This window comes from Thermobia domestica, chromosome 7, assembly GCF_964235325.1.
Source record: "Thermobia domestica chromosome 7, izTheDome1.hap1.1, whole genome shotgun sequence".
Lineage (NCBI taxonomy): Eukaryota > Metazoa > Arthropoda > Insecta > Zygentoma > Lepismatidae > Thermobia > Thermobia domestica.
This window is the reverse complement of record NC_137460.1, coordinates 94,613,729-94,631,917: the sequence shown is the minus strand read 5'-3', so window position 1 is coordinate 94,631,917 and position 18,189 is coordinate 94,613,729. Positions and strand designations below refer to the sequence as shown.

Genomic DNA, 18,189 nt, shown 5'->3' with positions numbered 1-18,189 from the left:
AATTTTGCTAACACTTAAAAGGGACGTGGTATTAATTCATGAGAATAGGGGATTGATGAATTTCTTTTGAGGTAAGGTGTTGGCGAACACTTAATGATTTTCGAGTTCCTGCCATTCATCTTCTATGAAACAGCTCAACTTACACGTGGTACGTATGTTAAGACATATTTAACATGGTACGAGATAAAATTTACTGTTACCTTAGTATCCTGCTGCTCCGTGAAAACTGAGTAAACTTTTTCTGGAAACTACTCGAGCACATATCAAAACACAGTCGAGTGCAAATGATTGAGCAACTCATTATCATAGGGTGTTTCGGGATTAAATTATCACACGTCGCGTATATAAACGTAAACACTGTGCACGTATATATTTTTAATTAAAAGATTTGATTAAATATCGATATATATATTTGGAAGAAAAAAGCTTAACTCAGCCATCATCTAACTCACTTAACATTCGGATTAATATACTATATATATATATATATATATATATATATATATATATATATATATATATATATGAAACTTCGCCCTCATACAAAATTTGTCACTATATTTAGTTAGACTGCTTCAAGAGATCTGGCGTTCCATTTATCTCTGGCAATAAAATTTGTTTCTGTGACGTATCGAATATACATTTATTCTTTTCCATCTTAACTTGAATTCTTGGCTTTTGTCATCCCGTTTCATATTATTCAACATTCTTGTGTCTTTCAATAACTCATTTTCAACATGTAGCACAGTTACAAATATTGTTTTACTTTCAATCGCGATTTCTCATTTATTCATCAAATTCTACTATTTTCCAATAATTATTAACAGAAGGTAAGGGACACATTTTAAAATCATAATCAGAATTATTAATATTGTACATATTTTTATGGAGATCAAAATTTCTTAAAAGGTCTATATTTCCAGCAGATACCTCGATTACTCCTTCTCACGGATTGGAAAACAGGCTTATTTCATCCTATACATAAAGTTGCCCGAAATATAGAACATTTGAGAAATTCGGTCGTCACAGCAATAATGGTTAGTCATTCTGCTTATTTCAAAATATTTCAAATTGACTTTATTCTATCATTTTTCACAGGTTTGAAACTCATTTCGTAATTACAGTAATTTCAATATATTTTAACTTCTCCATTTTAAAATTATATTGGTGTATGAATGTGTAACGGAATTGTGTACGCACAAATATAGGCCTATATTACTATGATATTAAAAGTATCATTGAAAACAAAATCTAAGTTTATGATTTACAATTATTTTTTACTAAAAGTATGATTGAAATAAAATTCAAGCTCATTATCAGTAGCCGAATAAATGTCTTTAATTTCCCATTATCGTACTATTTTAAGTTGACTGTAAAATATATATATATATATATATATATATATATATATATATATATATATATATATATATATATATATATATATATATTCTATTTATAAATGGCAAGTGTTCCAGTGCATTACACCAATTCAAAATTGAAAAGAGTCAACTTATAGATATTGCTATCTGCGCTTTTACTTGTCTGATGATCTCTATAGCGTAGGCAATTTGTTGATTTGTGCAGAATATTGTGACGATTTAATTGCAACTCAAAACTGTATTCTTTCATTTTAATTGTCTTAAAATAGGACAAGGGCTATAATCATTTTAGACTTGAACGTTAATGTTTGTGTAGTTCTACAATAACATGTTGTGAAGATTTAATTGCAACTTAGACAGTGTTATTCCAATTTTATTATTTAAAAATGGATATTTGATGGTAGTTAAAATAAATATAATTTGCTGTTTATTACTAGGACAAGAGCCGTTCTTTTAAATTTTGATAACTTTGTATTTTCTTGCAGTAGTCAAACAGCGGCTTCACATACTAAAATGTAACCAATAGGTTATTTGTCTAGATTAGTTCAGGGATTTATTAGTTATACGAGGGCTGATCAATAAAAAAATGATCATAAATGAATAAAACATAATTACCTGTACTAATCCTCCAAATGTTGATGGTATTTTTCAAAATAGTCCCCATTACATGCAATGCACTTATTCCAACGTTTTTACCAGTCATCAGAGACATGCTGGAAGCTATTTTTGGACAGATTCTTCAAAATTGCCTCCGCAGTTTTCACCACTGAACATGAGAGGTGTTTCCAGAGGTGTTTCTTCAAAATTTGGAAAAGTAAGAAATCATAAGGACTAAATCAGGGCTGTATGGAGGATAGGATACACATAGAACGTTGATCTTTACAAGATAATCAATAACAACATTGGCAATATGGGACCTGGCGTTATTATAGTGTAGCATCCATCCTGTTTCTTACAAATGTGGTCGTTTCCTATGAATGTGACTTTGCAGGGTTTTCAATACATCCTTATAAACACTCCTGTGACAGTTTGGTGAGACATGTTGGTACACCATGACTCGAATATCGAAAAATGAGTTGACCATAATTTTGTCAGCAAACGCAGCCACTCTCGCTTTTTTGGGTGTTGATGATGAAGGAGACTTCCACACAGAACTCTGCTGCTTGGACTCGGAGTCATAATGATGAAACAGAATTTCAGTGCACTGTACTGTTCTTTGCGTGTCACTTCCATGTTGCCTTATGTGAAACAAACTCCGTGTGCTTGAACGGTGGCCAAGGTCACATTTCTAACCTCATGGCCTTCAAACTTGCTTGATCTATTCGTCTCTTCTCCCACAGACGTGTTTTGTTTTCCGTGCCTTGCTGTTGTATTCACCTCATAAACACTGATGATCAGTCTTTATTGATCAGCCTACGTAATTAACACTTTCAACAAATAGTACACTTTTGGCAATTATCATTATTTGTAACTCATAAATTGTATCATCTTCTTTTCCTAAAATCAACTTTCATTCTTACACTCACATATGTTTCTTAATATTTATTTGTCGCAAGGATCACTGCTATCTAATAAGAATTGTCTTATAATTTTAATACACAAAATACTGAGTGAACTGTTCTACGAACCTAAAATATTTGGAGAATTAAAGAAAAGTAAACGGTTGAGTTTTCAAAGACATCAGGTGTAAATCTAGCTATTCAAATGGTATGTAAAGATTGTTCGTATCAAGTTTTGTAGCAGTTTATTTAAATTGTCGGGTATAAGAGTCATTGTGGAAAAATCCCTATTAAATCTCAACACCTTAACAAGGAAGACTGTACTCACTATGAACTGGCAACGTCGAGTCCCTTTTACTGTTGTTCGAATCATACTGTTACTGTCCATACGAAGCATATCACAAATAGTATATCTCAACAGAAGTTGTTGATAGTTTTTTTTTCTGAACTTATGCGATGTATAGGCAATCTAGTCATTGAACAGAGCTATTCGTACAGTCCGCAGAAAAAAAGCTGCAACATGAAAATATAAGTTTATTGTGAAACGACGAAGTCTTTTCCTCCAAAATAAGTGTGCAGGGGAGGACGCAGAGGTTTCTCCTGGCGTGATTCGTGCCACTTACTTGTTATGTCGATTCCCTGCGATGTTAGGCGCAGTTTCACAATAAACTTATATGCTCATGTTGCAGGTTTTTTGGTAGTAGGTTAGTGTCTATAGCTTTGAGACTCTAATTGAAGTTGTAATCTCACTTTTGTGTACCTGGTACAATTTACCCCTTCCGCAAACGGTTTTGCGGTTTTTACAACTAAGTTTGATAATCAGTTCCTCGATGAGTACTAATTCATTCAAAATCCCCTTCAGTGGGCTTCTTTTTACGCTTTTCTTTAGTGTCAGGTATAATCGAGATTCTAATTTATTTGATCTAGATAATCCTTGACCATCTGCGACCACCTAATGCACAGATATTTCACAGTGATCATTTACTTCTTATATTTGCCAATACTTTAGATGAGATCCATCGTCTCAGCATTTCCTCACCGCTGGGATGGATAGAATTATTACAAGCAAAACGAGTAATTGAGTTTACTCCCCGCATGGAAAACAGATCTAATGGGAAGGTACACTGATTTTCAATCCCGTCTGATGAAGCTGTTTTTTAAACCCAGTTTTGTTCTTATTTTATTATTAGAAAAAAGTAATTAATATAAAAAGGTCGCATTATAATCGTTCATTGACATTTGTATTCAAACATGTTTGTCTAAAAAATACGTTATTTTGTTTTAAGATTGCTCAACTATTTGCTTAAGATTCTATCACGTAATGGTTTAGTTTTTAACATTATATTTCATCTGATTGATAATTCTTTATATAAAATCAAATGCTACTGGCATGTCGAAAATTATATTTTAAATTTAATTGTATTTAAGTAATGTAAGATGTATTTAAAGAATACAACTATCCAAACGACTCCGACATGTGTAGTAGGCATTATTTATCAGGATTAATATGTAACTGATTTGGAGGAAAACCAAATTACTACTCGTATTGAAAGAACGTTATGATAGATTGAGTTTGAATGCTATTGGATATTTGCTTTTTTATTGTAATTTAAGTTCATCTTCAATTGTAACAATTATATGTACATATTATAATTGTGAACATGTAAAACCCATTATCTTCGTATCATATTCAATATTATTAACTTTATGGAGCTGTTTCCAATTTGGCGAAATGTATGTAAAAGATTGTGTGTAAGTTCGAACTTGTAATTCAAATTTCAATTTACGTAAAAATGAATACAGATAAATAATATGTTTGAAAGAGATCGTATGGATAAAATAGGAAAAAAACTATGATTATCCATTTGACATTAAAGTTATCATTTTTAAGTAGTTTTATCATCTTTGATTTTGAAAACACTGCAACATATTTATTACTTATTATTTCATGTCTTGATTAGAACGTTTCCTAATGCAAGCCAAATGTGTAATAACTTAACAAAGTAGATTAAGTTATGTATAAAGCAACTTTATATTTTAAAATGGATTATTGTATTTAAATTTTTCTTTCAATCCAATATAATGATACACTGATTCAACGTTGATGTATAACATAATCCTAGAATAGACAAAACATTTGGTTAATTTTATAGTATTTTGCATACATTAATACATTAATCATATTTGTGTATTCAATTTTCTGTGATCTTATAATAAACAAGATTACAATTTATTTGTACCTTACAAGACATTACTCACATCTATGAATACAATTGTTTGAGAAATAAGTGTATAATGAAGGGCATAAAACAGATGGATTAAAAATAATGAGTACGGTATAGCCTTTATCTGAGAATATTAAGTTTTAAGAGAAAAGCAAGTTTCTAAATGTAAGGAACAATCATTTTGTGATCTTATTAAATAGTAAATACGTGCTTTCTATGTCTGCAAAGTAATTTTTGAATTTTCTCTTCCTTTGTTAGCTGCTTCTACTGTAATAATAATAACACAAGAACCAGTAACTGAAGGAAAAACACAAGAATCTGCATCAACCGTAAACGGAAAGGAATCATCATCATCAACATCGGGATACTATGTTGCCCTTGCTTTGATTTATTTTGTATGGTCATTGATATAATTTTGGCAGTGGCTACGTGAGCGGTAATCGTTTACGCTTTCGAAAGCCGGTAAAACAGTATGGCCTTGTCACCTCTGGAACAGAGTTACCGTTTACTTATTCTGCTACTGGCAGTTATAAAATGTTATTTTTTTTTAAAAGTTAACAAACTCTTCTCGATAGTGTAATAAATAAATACATACATTAGAAGAAAACCACAAAATTTTGTTTGAAAACACTTCAGTTATTAACAAAACTACCAGTAGATGCACATAAAAGGTTATTAATAGAAGCAATAGAAATAATATTAAAGAATAGTACCTTGAATAGAGAGGAAGGTTTGAAAGCAAAGGATGAAGAGAAATATAAGTCATCCTTCACACCTTTCATTCATAATACATCTAATAAAATAAGTCCTTTATTAAATAATATCGAGGAACAAGTCATATATCACCTTTAAAGATCAGACAAACACTACACTTCGTGAAAGATTAAGAACAACTAAACACCACAGTAGTGATGATTTCAGAAGACTTTCCCCTGGGATGGATTTTGAACAAACAGGGGATAAAATTAGCACTGTGAAAGTAGTAGAAACCCAGGTTGATCCCGATCGGAAAAATGCAATTTGATAGCTCCAAAGGAAATGGTTTTCCTTCCCTCCGAGCCATCTCTGAAATCATCAGTGCACTGCAGCTATTTATTCAATTCCATGTGAATGAGACCTGACATACATGGGACAAATGGGGCATACAATTAAAAGCAGATGTGAGGAAAATATAAGATATATACATTAAACCACTCAGAAAAATCGGGAATAGCAACACATGCACTAGATGAAAATCAAAATTTTGTTTGGAAGCACGCCAGTGTTGGGAAGGAAGTGTTTTAAGTTTGTAACATGCTTGTAAGTAAGAAAAAGAAGAGTGTTGCTATGAAAAAGTAGTTGTGTACTGAGAGAGAATTCAGGTGTTGGTTTCAGTAGATTGGCAAGGAGTTCAGTGCAAATAAGGTACTAAAAGTTGATGGGAATTGGATAATTGCAACAGTTAAGTATTGAAAATGAAATGTGTTAAGATAATTAAATTATTGAAATATTATTTGAAAAAGGTCAGAGTTAATTTAATGGAGAAACAGCAATGAGTATTGGGGTATTTAGTTGATAGTGTCTAGCTACTAAATATGATAGATAGAAGAGTTTTAAGATAAATAAGAAAAAGCAATAATTAGTTATATTCGAAAGGTACAACAGGCAATTATCAACAAAATCACGAGTAGATATACAATATTATTATTAGAAGCAATAGAATTAAAATTAAAGTATAGCATGAATAGAGAAGAAAGTTTGAAAACAAAAGAATTCATTCATATATCTGATAAGTCTTTTATTAAATAAATGTGGAAGAAGAACAATTTACATACCACTTTTAAAAATCAGACAACGTTGCGCTTCGTGAAAGATCAACAACAATCAAATACTCCAGCATGATGATTTTAGATTTTCCCCGGGAAATGAAAATAGGGGAAACCCAGGTTGTGGCCGATCGGCAAAATGCCCCGGGAGAATTTGATAACTCTAAAGGAAATTTCCCTTCCCTCCAAACTACCCCTGAAATCATCATTGTATCCCAGGTATTATTCAATCATAGGCGAATATGGCATAACATACACTAGACAAACGGGACGTAGAATTAAGAGCAGATTTTAGGAAATATTATATATCTCTGGGAGGCGCCAAGGAGAGCCCAGCTTCTGGCCCCAAGCAGGCTCATACTAAAGAATAGAGAGGGGTTCAGTCTTTCTTTGACCATCTTCAGCTCCAGCTGAAAATTTCAGTTGATTATTAGTGTGTATAAATGTAAAGTGAACTTTAATCAAACAACCCCAAAATTATCTTGACCCCTTTCTTAATGTTCTGGCTACAGTTCTGCCTTCAAACCTTCTGAAACGCTTTTAATTAAAATAAAATACAAATGAAATGTCACAAATCTTGCTTATTGAATTACAAACATCCTCGTGAAAATTATCTGGAATATTTAGAGTCCTTTTTTTATTTTAACAGCTGAGAATTTTTTGAAAGAATTTGCGTCATAATTTTCAAGTATTCACATTCTGAATTTGTGATAGGTATTGAAAATAATCATTAGTTTTTTTTAAATACCTTCTTCCCACTTAATATGGCACAAAAGAAAGAATATTTGAAAGACTTTTTAAGAGTGGTATATGTTTTATTTCTATACCAGAGCACTGCCATCTATGATTGCAATGCTTGCACTATGCTATCTATGTTTACGAAACAAGTAATTAATATTTATACTTTTATACCGTCAAGATTGGTGAAAAGAAAACTGAACGTAGGTTACGTCTTCGAATTGACTTGTATTCAATATGGTGAAAATGATGTAAAGAAATTAACGAAACAAACACTCACAAATATCTGGTCTCCAATTACTGTACATAAAATTGATGTTATTAGTTAAGCTTCTGTTAATGCATTTAGATTGATTAAGATCCCTTATATGAAAGAAAATAAATCTTTAAAAGGAATGGTTTGTAAAAACCACATTATATAATTTATTTTATAGAAAAAGACGTAATAAAGAAGTTGAGTTTATTTGTGTCTAATTGAGGCTTCTGAATTTTGGGACTTTTTTTTTAACTTTGAGGCAAATATTAGAGTCGTATATCAAATAGTGCTGATTTCTCTTACTTCTAAAGCTTTATCTGCAGTGAGTGTGTAGCACCATTGTATCCCTGGTTTCACCATTAATGAAGGTTTTTTTTCTTCTTTTATTATAGGTGTCTTAATTCAAGAAAAGTCCATGTCGCCTGTGTAAAGTTTTCTTTACAGAAGTTTGGGGTAGTCGATATTATTATTGAGCCAGATAGTTCTTCATTTGGGAAAATTGGGCTAGCAACTTGTAGAGTTTAGGCTAGAAAAGGTTGCAGAGATATGAGTTAGTAGAGTGAATTTGAGACTTCTTTGATGAGGATGTCTTAACTATTATGTTCAGTCTAACTCAGATTCTTATTTGAAGTTGGTAGTAATCCCAATAAGTTGAGCCATTACATTTTAGCGTTTGGGCCAATCTCATAATAGAGTTACAGTTTCCCCATATTTGTAGAGTTAAAGTGATATTGGCTTTACATGTGTCCGGCTAGTTGAACATTTTGTTGAATCCTATAGTACTTCGTTTGGACTAATTGAGTTAGCAACTTAGCGTTTGTGTTGATCTAGTTCCAGAGACACGGACTATTGGAGTTTGTAAAAGTAGATTTGGTAGTTCTGTTCTTGAGATATGTGATTTATACAAAGAAGTCGTTTTAATAAAGAGTATACGCAGAGGAAGAGTTTTCTTATAGTTGGGAAAATTAATTTAACAGAATATAATTTAAATTTAGACTAGACTACTGCAAAAGTAATTGATTATTACAATTATTAAAAATCAATATCTGAAACCATTTAAATATCCTTATGTATTCTCTCAAAAAGAAAGTTAATTGTTCTTTCAACTTCTAGTGAGGTTTACAATATTACAGTTGCAGCAGACCTTTCTTCAAGTCAACTATAATAAATATTGTTCACAATAATATTGTATTAACAAATTGTTCGTGTTGACGGTAACTTGATATGTATCATATCATTATCTGTAACAACATATTGTTACTTAGTAATAATTGTTAAGAGATTAAATATTAAAATATATTTAAAAAACTCTCATATTCACTACAAAAAAATTAAAAATATTATTTATTGAGCGATTGTAATTGTAAAGATAAAGTTTTGTGAAAGTAACATGTTTTTTCTTCTTCCTCCCCACCACACCATAGGTTGGTGGGCAACATGGAAATTTTAAAACTTTTCTCTCCCTTGGGAGAGCTGTTTTATACTTTGATAAGATCTCTTCTTCGTAACTGTATCTAGATATTCTATCCATGGTCTTCCTCTTCCTGATTTTCCTTACTCCGATTGCTTATAAAATTACCGTCGTAATTTTTACATTGTCGATGATGAATTACGGCTAAATTATGCCTTTCGCCTGGAGCAATCAAACTATATCTTGTAGTTCACACTTGGAGGGCACTTCGGTTATTCTCGATATGTTTTCAAGCTCGTTACTCACAATTCAGTCTGTCTATTAGTTGGGGAGGGAGTGCCGTACAATAAACAGCTTTGTTTATCCCCGTTTCGTCATCTCATGTAATACTCCTCTATAGCAGCTTAATGGAGATTGAAAAAAATAACCCTCGCACTAACTGTAATTTTAACTCACAAAAAAGTTTATGTAGAATTAACGCCAATATGATTTTTTTTCTTATATTAAACTACAACAAATACGTTAACTCGTCTATACAGGACTGTTGTAGATCATCAGCTAGTATTATTTTCTAATTAATGTTTATGTCAATAGAAAAACAGAAGTCTCTATTTGCGATTTCAAGCCGTTATGTATTCACTTACCTACTCATTAAAATACATAAAAGTTTTTACAGAGAAATTACGTATAGTCGTAAACAATATTGATCTTCATTTGATTTTAATTTCTCTTTCTAAGACTGGTTTTTAATTGCTGTTTAAACAGCAATTCATTCGTTTTTAATATACTCAATGAATTTATTAGAATTTAGATTTTGAATAACTTAAGAATCAGAAGCCAGTACGGAATAATATTGCACAAGCTCTACGAACATGCCACGTTTGACGAACAAATGAGTTTGCTTGACCTCGTACGAAGATATATTGTTCTCGATTTTGGTAAGGATAAATAAAAAAGAAAAAAAAAACAGGAAACTAAAATTGGTTGAAGTTTAAAATTCCTTCTCAGCGTTAGTGTAAGCAGAATTTCATACAGAGTGAGGCCCATGCCCTCAGTCTCATATCCTTTAGGGTCAAGCGTCATATTTTATCGAAATATAATAAATGTTTATGTTCGTCATTCATTATTTTTTTCACCTGAAAAATCAAGGACATCACGTATAGTACGAGTTCAGCCGAACTCATCCGATCGGGACGAAACATTGACATGTCGGTACATCATAATTAACCGGCTGTACTATCTGTCAAACAATTAAATGCATGTTTTCCGCGGGATAGTATCGACTGCCCCTTGCAGCTACCGAGGGTAAGAAAATAAAATACTACACATTACCCTATATCATTTCGCCCCTAGATTTCTGTTTTCTGATCAGTTAAAACAGAATTCTTGAACAATGTAGTGAAAAATGCATTTGTTATTTCATGCATTGTACGAAAAACACAAGGTGAATGCAATAAGAACAAAACAAGAAAAGAGATTTGATGTAAAGTATTTTGCCTCTCTCCACAAAGAACTCAATGTATTGTTTCTCTTCCGGGGTGTAATAAGTAAGAAGGTGGATTCTAAATCAGAGGATTCGCAGATCGATTCCCGCTCAAGCCATCTGTTTTGTTTTGTTTATCGCAATAGAAGTGTTTTAAAAAATATAGTGTCATACGAGAAAAGCAAATTGAGTAAAAACACATTTTAACTTGGCAGGCACACTAAGGAATATTGTCATATTTTGCAGTCCAAACCGTGCACAATGACCTGGCAAATACCGTTTATAATCAATAACCAGTGTGTTATCGTCGACAACGCTCTGTACAATAGACCTTAAAATCACAAGTTCAGTTTTCGGCGAAAACTCATTTTTTTATTTTTTTATTTTTAGAACGACAAAAGAAGGAAAGAAAAAGGCACATAGCCGAAGCTATTGATGGGAATATAAGAAATATAAAAATGGTTCTTAGGTTTACACATGAGCATAATAATATTACATTTATGGATTTACAAATAGAATTACCATTTTATGACAAGAAACGGAGTATAAATATTTGGTAGGTGGTAGCAGTAATAAATTTTGTTTCGTCCTTCTCTTACATACGAAGATGAGGTGGCATATTGAATAGAATAGTTTCTGTGACTAGGGTTGTAATTTAGATCACTATTTGTATATTGTATCGTTCCTTTAATGCTTTATGAACTGTGTATGAAGCGTTAAAACTAATAATAATTTATTGACTAAATGAATAGTATAGTTTTACGACCGGATCAGCTGTGTAAATTCTCACATAGCAGAGACAGCAGATCGAACCAACCAGAACGGAGTAATGTGAACATGTCTCTCGTATAAAATCAATCAGTTTTCCTCTTCTGTCTATCGTTCTTCGTGGAATATTGGATAGCAAGGTGGTCTAGAGATCTTGAGGTCCATGGATCGATTCCCACTTCCAGGGTACCATTTTTGTTTCTTGAGCACAAGTAGAAAAGGTAAAACAAAATAAAAATGCTTACCCGTCACACGAAATCTTGAGTTTTATTGAATCAAAATTAAAGGTCATTACGTGACTTGTTTAAAGAAACATTAAAATTGTGGAAGGGTGTGTTGTTATCTCTGTCTAGGAATGCGAGTATATATAAAAGGAGTAACCAGTATAACTATGTTCTGTTGAAATAGTTCTGTTCTTGAGGATTCAGTTCACTCTTAATAAAGAGGAATAAAACACTCGACCATACATTACAGAAAAGTAAACTTTTTAAATTTGCATTAACATGAGAGGGAATTGTTTCCTCGCGTTTAAAAATATCAACAGGAAATAATGAAATAAACTACATTTCTCTTTGAGACACTGATTAATAGTTATTTAACTATAAAATATCCGAATGAAGAATATGTAAAATATATTTTTTAAAAAAAGAAACAATACAAGAAAAAACATAACTTCACTCTTACCAGAATTTCTACTGGAATTCCTAGTAATTAGCATAACAAAGAATTTAATTTTCCTGAAAGCTGTGAAAGAAACAAGATGTTTGAGTAAAGAAGAAAAATTAAACGAATGAAGATTTTTTCTTCCGACTACAATTGCTAAGCAATGAAATCAAACTTTAATTTAATTGTCCTGGATGGGTTAAAAAGGCGATGAAGGATGATGAAAATAAGTTATGAAAGAACTGGTGGAACATAGAAAGTGGAAGTCAACGGGTGAACTTCGAAGAAACCCACTAGCATGAAACCCACCCCAGAAACTCAAATGATAGGATCCTTTGAGCCAGTCTTGGGAAGTAATGTAACGCAAGTAACGCATTACTTTTTAAGCAACGTTTCCTAGTAACGCGTTGCATTCTTTCCAAAGTAACTGTAACGGTAACGCGTTACAAATTTTTAAGTAACGTACCTAGATTGCGTTACTTTTTTCGCGTTACAATTAGTTTGACTAACTACAATATATGTAATTTTTTTCGGAAACAAATGTTTCTTCCCTGTAAGTGAATTTCTCAAAATGGAGCAATGAAGCATGAACTGCTTATGTCAGTGACCGACAGTCAGTCACCGACACACAAAGAAATGGATAAGATTATAGTGCCACTTGCTATTTTTGGAAGATGAGGACAGCCTCAGGGAAATCACGTGTACTGATTGAAAGTCCCTGGAAGATTTTGTCGTAGATTTTGACAGCTCCAAATCAATACATTCAGTGAATGAACTACGAGTGCAATTTTACCGGTAGTCTATATTACTTTGATTGGTGTTGTTTTTATGAAGATGGAAAACGGAAATGCTTTATCGTTCGAATATTTGAAATAATACTTTTTAGTAGAATATAGAATATTTTTAGTGTTGCTCACGAGTTGAGTTGAATTTGAGTTCAACGTCCCGATCAGCAGCGAATATGAGACATGGACCTAGTGATTAACGTGGAATCCGAACCACATGAGCTCCCACCGGGAATCGAACCCGGGCCATCCACGCCAAAGGCGCGTACGCTAACCGCTTAGCCACGAAGGAGGTCAAGTGTTGCTCACGAGAGGAGACACTGCTCGCATCTCGTCCTGTCTCGATAACGAGACCACAAGAGATTTTTTATAACAAGCTCAGCTCGTCTCAACTGAGCCGATGGCTCGAGCCGGCTACCTTGGGGTGAACCATCGATTCGAGCTGACTTGGTTGGGATGAACCATCTGCTCGGTTCGGGTAAACTGGGCCGAGGGATCTAGCCGACTCGGGTGAGCTGTTGGCTCGGCTCGAAAGTGAATGAGATGTGAACCGAGATGTTCGAGTCGTTGACAATTCTAAACCCTTGTTTTTGACTCCTAGACTTCAACACTACCGAGGTTGGCAATCAACTGAGTTTTAGTATTCAAATACAAACCGCCTATCTTTCATATTCATACACAGTGTTTATTATTATTATTATTATTATTATTATTATTATTATTATTATTATTATTATTATTATTATTATTATTATTATTATTATTATTATTATTAATAATAATAATAATAATAATAATAATAACGGAAGTAATAGTAGTATGCAGAGTTGAAGTAATAAGATTTTTTCATATATTCAAAGTTTCGGACCTAAAAGTAACGCGTTACTTACGAAGTTAAATAACAGTTACTTTTTGGGGCAAGTAACGCGTTACATTTTAAGAGAAAGTAAAGTAACTTGTAACGCGTTACATTTTTACAAGTAACTTACTCAACAGTGCTTGGAACCCGAGGTGAGTGCTCTAGCACTGAGCCACCGTGCTCCCTACGACTATCTCTGAAAGGGAAAGGAGGTATAGAAGTCACAGGTGGTGTTAGTCATGGAGACACTAAAATTGCGACTTACAAGGAGAAAGCAGACTTCGGTAAATGAACTTCGGGATCATCTTTCTCGAAGTAGCAGTTCACATTTAAAGTGTTAATATTTCAAACTGGGAGAGCGTAATAGCCAAAAATAGCGGAGAAAAAGCTTCTTAAAGTTTCCGACTCGCCGCTTATATCGTACGACGCGTAAAGTCATCAAGTAACGGCGTGGCAGAGTGAAGAGCATCTGCGACTTACATGCAAAGCTTCTCGGGTTCGATTCTCACTCGTCAACTTTTTGTTTGTTGTTTGCTTTAACCAATAAAGTAGTTATTTATAACTACAAGTAAAATATTAATTCACCATACGTTTATGGGATGCATAAAGCAACAGAAATGTTCAAATCAGTTGTAAAACTTTTCAATGTTCCATCTTAACTAGCAGCAAAATGTCAACTACTCCGTAAGTATATTGATATTACGAGTTATATTATTGTTATCACAGTCGTGCAAAAAACGTTCTTGACGCTTCGTATCTATATCTGAGAACAGTGTGCGAATTACAAGGGAGATGAGGTGGAAATCTCCTTTGATAATACTGGATGTATGCTATAACTAAAGGGGATTTCCCTCTCATCCCCCTTTGGAATTAACACTCCATATTTGAGCGATGCTGTCGTATTTTCTCATGATTTTTTAATCTCTTATAACTTACAAGATAATGGATTCAATTTTGATGAAATTTGTCAAGAAAACGAAAGTGACTGTTGTAAATACGGTTGTAGGTAGTATGCAAACAATTGACAGTAAGGCAAGGTACGGCAAATTGATGTCAGAAATAGATTTGTATAACGCTGACAGCAGGCTAGATGTAGTAGCTCATATTTAGGCATAGACTACCACTTAGAGAATTCGTATTCAAATCTGGACTTGGTGTTGTTTTTCTTAAAAATGTGTGAGGTGTTTTCATTTTAGAGCGTAACATATTTAGCTTTTGGAATACATCTTAATACATCCATTTACTATCCAAATTGAACCACCCACATGTGAAAGCTTTTTCTAGTTAGCTACAACAAGCATAATACACCTTTCTATCATGTATTCATTCACTTTGCGCAGAGTGATCATAATGTCCCGTTACCTCCTATGGCGTATTCACATATTCATAGATGGTCGCATTGCATTAATATGGGATCATGGCAGAGGATAACTTGGAGCGAAATTTGTTTTTGCTCCGTTGATGATCCAGTGATGAAGGTACTATTCTAAGGCCATCGTAACCTGGGCTCTGACAGATCTACCATCGTGCAAGTTGACGACAGTGTTGCGAACTATCATAGCAAGAAGAATCAAAGCGACTCCCATGCCAAAGGCGTACGCTAACCGCTTAGCCACGAAGAAGCTCGATGTCATACTAAAGAGTTCGACTAACATATGTTTCCATGCAGTAGTCAGACATTTAGTATGACGCTAATCATACGTCAAAACGATTCTGCATAAGGCCTTACAGCGATATATCCCTATTATAATTAATCTGTACCTATATTATCAACATTGATCAGAGGCGCAATAATTAAGCATATAGCTTAGATATAATTAAAAGAAAGAACGTTGTTATTGACAGGACATGTTGTCATGAGTAAGATTATTAGTTTATTATTGATAGAACATGTTGTTATTGTCGAGACTATTAGTTGCTATGGGAAAGGTCATTACTGAGTTATACACACGAAATTAGAGGATACGTATACGAAAGATATGGTTGCTGTTGATATTTAATGTACCTATAAAACAGAAGAATAAATCGACGATATCTGGACGCAATTCATGTTTATGGTCAGTAATTAGTAGCTGATATGTTTATTATAATAACATGATAATTTAAAAGATACGTAAAACGAATCAGGGCTAAAGCGAAGTGTTTATATATATATATTTCGTTTTATCTGGTGCCGAAGACACGGGACTATACTATACTATTTAGTTCCGAAGAATAGTAAGAACTGAGTTTATGTGCATACGTATATATACCTTTTTATGAGTTTCACTATTTTGAGAAGTGGGAAGAGAATACAAAGAATTGCTAATATGCAGGATTCCGAGATTGAAGAAGTACCCAGTATTTCAAATGAAACCATATCTGGAAATGCCGTAACTGTGTCTGAACATTTCTATTCTAATCTTGTTGATACGATTAGTCAATTACTAGATGCTAAATTCGAACAATACAATAAAAAGCTAGAACAGATACTAGATGCTAAATTCGAACAACACAATGAAAAGCTAAAACAGAAATTTGATCGACAACAAAAATTGTACGATGAAAAGCTAGATGAAAAGCTAGATGAAGATGGACGAAACGAAAATAGTGGAGAACAAGATGGTAATGAAACCATAGAACCTGTGACGAATGATGATACGGAAGATGCTACAATTGAAGAAGAACCGTCATCTCCGGTCAAGAAAACCTCCACTACTACTACAGGCGTATTCAAAATTGAAGTGAAAGGTCTGCCGAGATCATACCGGTTAGGGAAATTGAAGAAATTGTTGACTGATAATTTGAAGTTGGGAAGCCATACTATTAAGTCGCCGAAAAGAGCGAGTTCTTGGATTTATTTGATCTTCAAAACTGAAGAAGACCAACAGATGGCAGTAAAGATTTTGAATGGATACAGTTGGAAGAAACGAGTTCTTTCAGCCGAAGTTGTCGAAGCTGATCAACGTAAGCGAAAATTGGAAAACTCTGTTGATAAGGATTATAAAAAGGCGAAAGTTCAGTTATCCGTAGAAGACAGAATAAAACAGGCTACAATACCTTTGTGGGATGTTAATTATAGAGAACAGTTGAAGAAGAATACTGAAGAAATAAAATCTTCACTCACGCGACTAATGGATTTGTTGCCGAGAAGGAATTTAGATTTAACAAATTGGGCAGAAGAAAGAAAAGAGAAGAATGAAGGACTTGCTGACTTTCTGAAGCATTCGTCTATAGAGAAGATTACGGATGATTTGAAAGATTATGTCCAAAACAGAGAAAGAAACTGCTTGAACGTAACATCGCTCTATTTCCAGATCTTCAATGAAAAGGAAGAAGGTGAGAAACCTCCACCACTACAGCTGTTGTTCAAGAAAGAATATGTGAAAGAAACTATATGTGACATGAATTTTCGAGTATCTCCAGATTATTATTTTCAAGTGAATACTTTGATGCTGTATACTTCCATCGCAGGAATGGTTGAAGTTGACGAAGAAACTTCCTTGGTAGATGTGTGTTGTGCCATTGGAGGAATTGGATTTATTTTTGCTAAGAGTTGTGCTCAAATTCTTAGCATAGATGTAGTTGAAGATGGCTGTATTCCCGTTTGTGACTTATCGTTTAGCTTGATTGAATCTTTTGGCCATGTAACTTAGATTTGAGTTACGGATGGATAACAATTCCTAATTTATTCTCTCAGATGTTATGAGTTGTGTTATGAATACTTCATTTGGACTTTATATTTGAGCAACATGTTATGATGTGATTAATTTATTTTATCTTTGTATTAACTTTGAGTGTTATGTTTACCTTTATTTTACTTTACATGTTCAAAAGAGATTTAATTATGTTAACTTGAAATCCATGACATTGATTTTAAATTGAAGCTTTTAAACGTAATTATTGCCTTCTGATCTTGTTGTTGTTTTGATAAGATGACGATCTTAATTATAAATAATGTTGTTTGTATATGGATGTTATCGCTCAATGTAAAAGAGGAACAACTAACTAGTAACTTTGCCTAAGTCATCAATTAGTTATAATTTTTGAATAGACCCACAAATAATATTTTTTAATGAATCGACGCTTTATGATATGTGATTAGTAATAAAAGAAAAATGTTGTTATAAATGAATTGATATATATATATATATGAAGAAAGAAGAGAAAAGAAAAATATTTATATTGATGTAATAATAATAATTAATACGAGGATTGATGTAATAATAATTAGTACGAGGGCTATTCAAAAAGTGAGTGTTTTGAAAATATACAGGGTTCTTTCCTTCACTGTAATACTGTTACGGAATTCCCGTTCGGGCGACATTTACAGCGA

At 33.1% G+C, this 18,189-nt stretch overlaps 2 protein-coding genes across 2 annotated transcripts in view; both read left to right on the top strand.

The window, feature by feature from the left end:
• LOC145690289 (protein turtle-like) overlaps positions 1–9,253 on the top strand; it is a 66,655-nt gene extending 57,402 nt beyond the window's left edge. The window contains exon 8 of the mRNA XM_081765056.1: positions 5,365–9,253. Within this exon, the coding sequence (XP_081621182.1) occupies positions 5,365–5,519 (155 nt within the window). The 3' untranslated portion in view covers positions 5,520–9,253. The remainder of the gene's footprint in view (positions 1–5,364) is intronic.
• A 6,030-nt stretch (positions 9,254–15,283) lies between these two features.
• LOC145689257 (uncharacterized) lies at positions 15,284–17,509 on the top strand. The gene is made up of 2 exons (XM_081763394.1): positions 15,284–15,352; positions 16,424–17,509. Exons 1-2 carry the CDS (start codon positions 15,284–15,286, stop codon positions 17,507–17,509), a joined length of 1,155 nt encoding a protein of 384 aa, XP_081619520.1.
• The last annotated feature ends 680 nt before the right edge of the window (positions 17,510–18,189 follow it).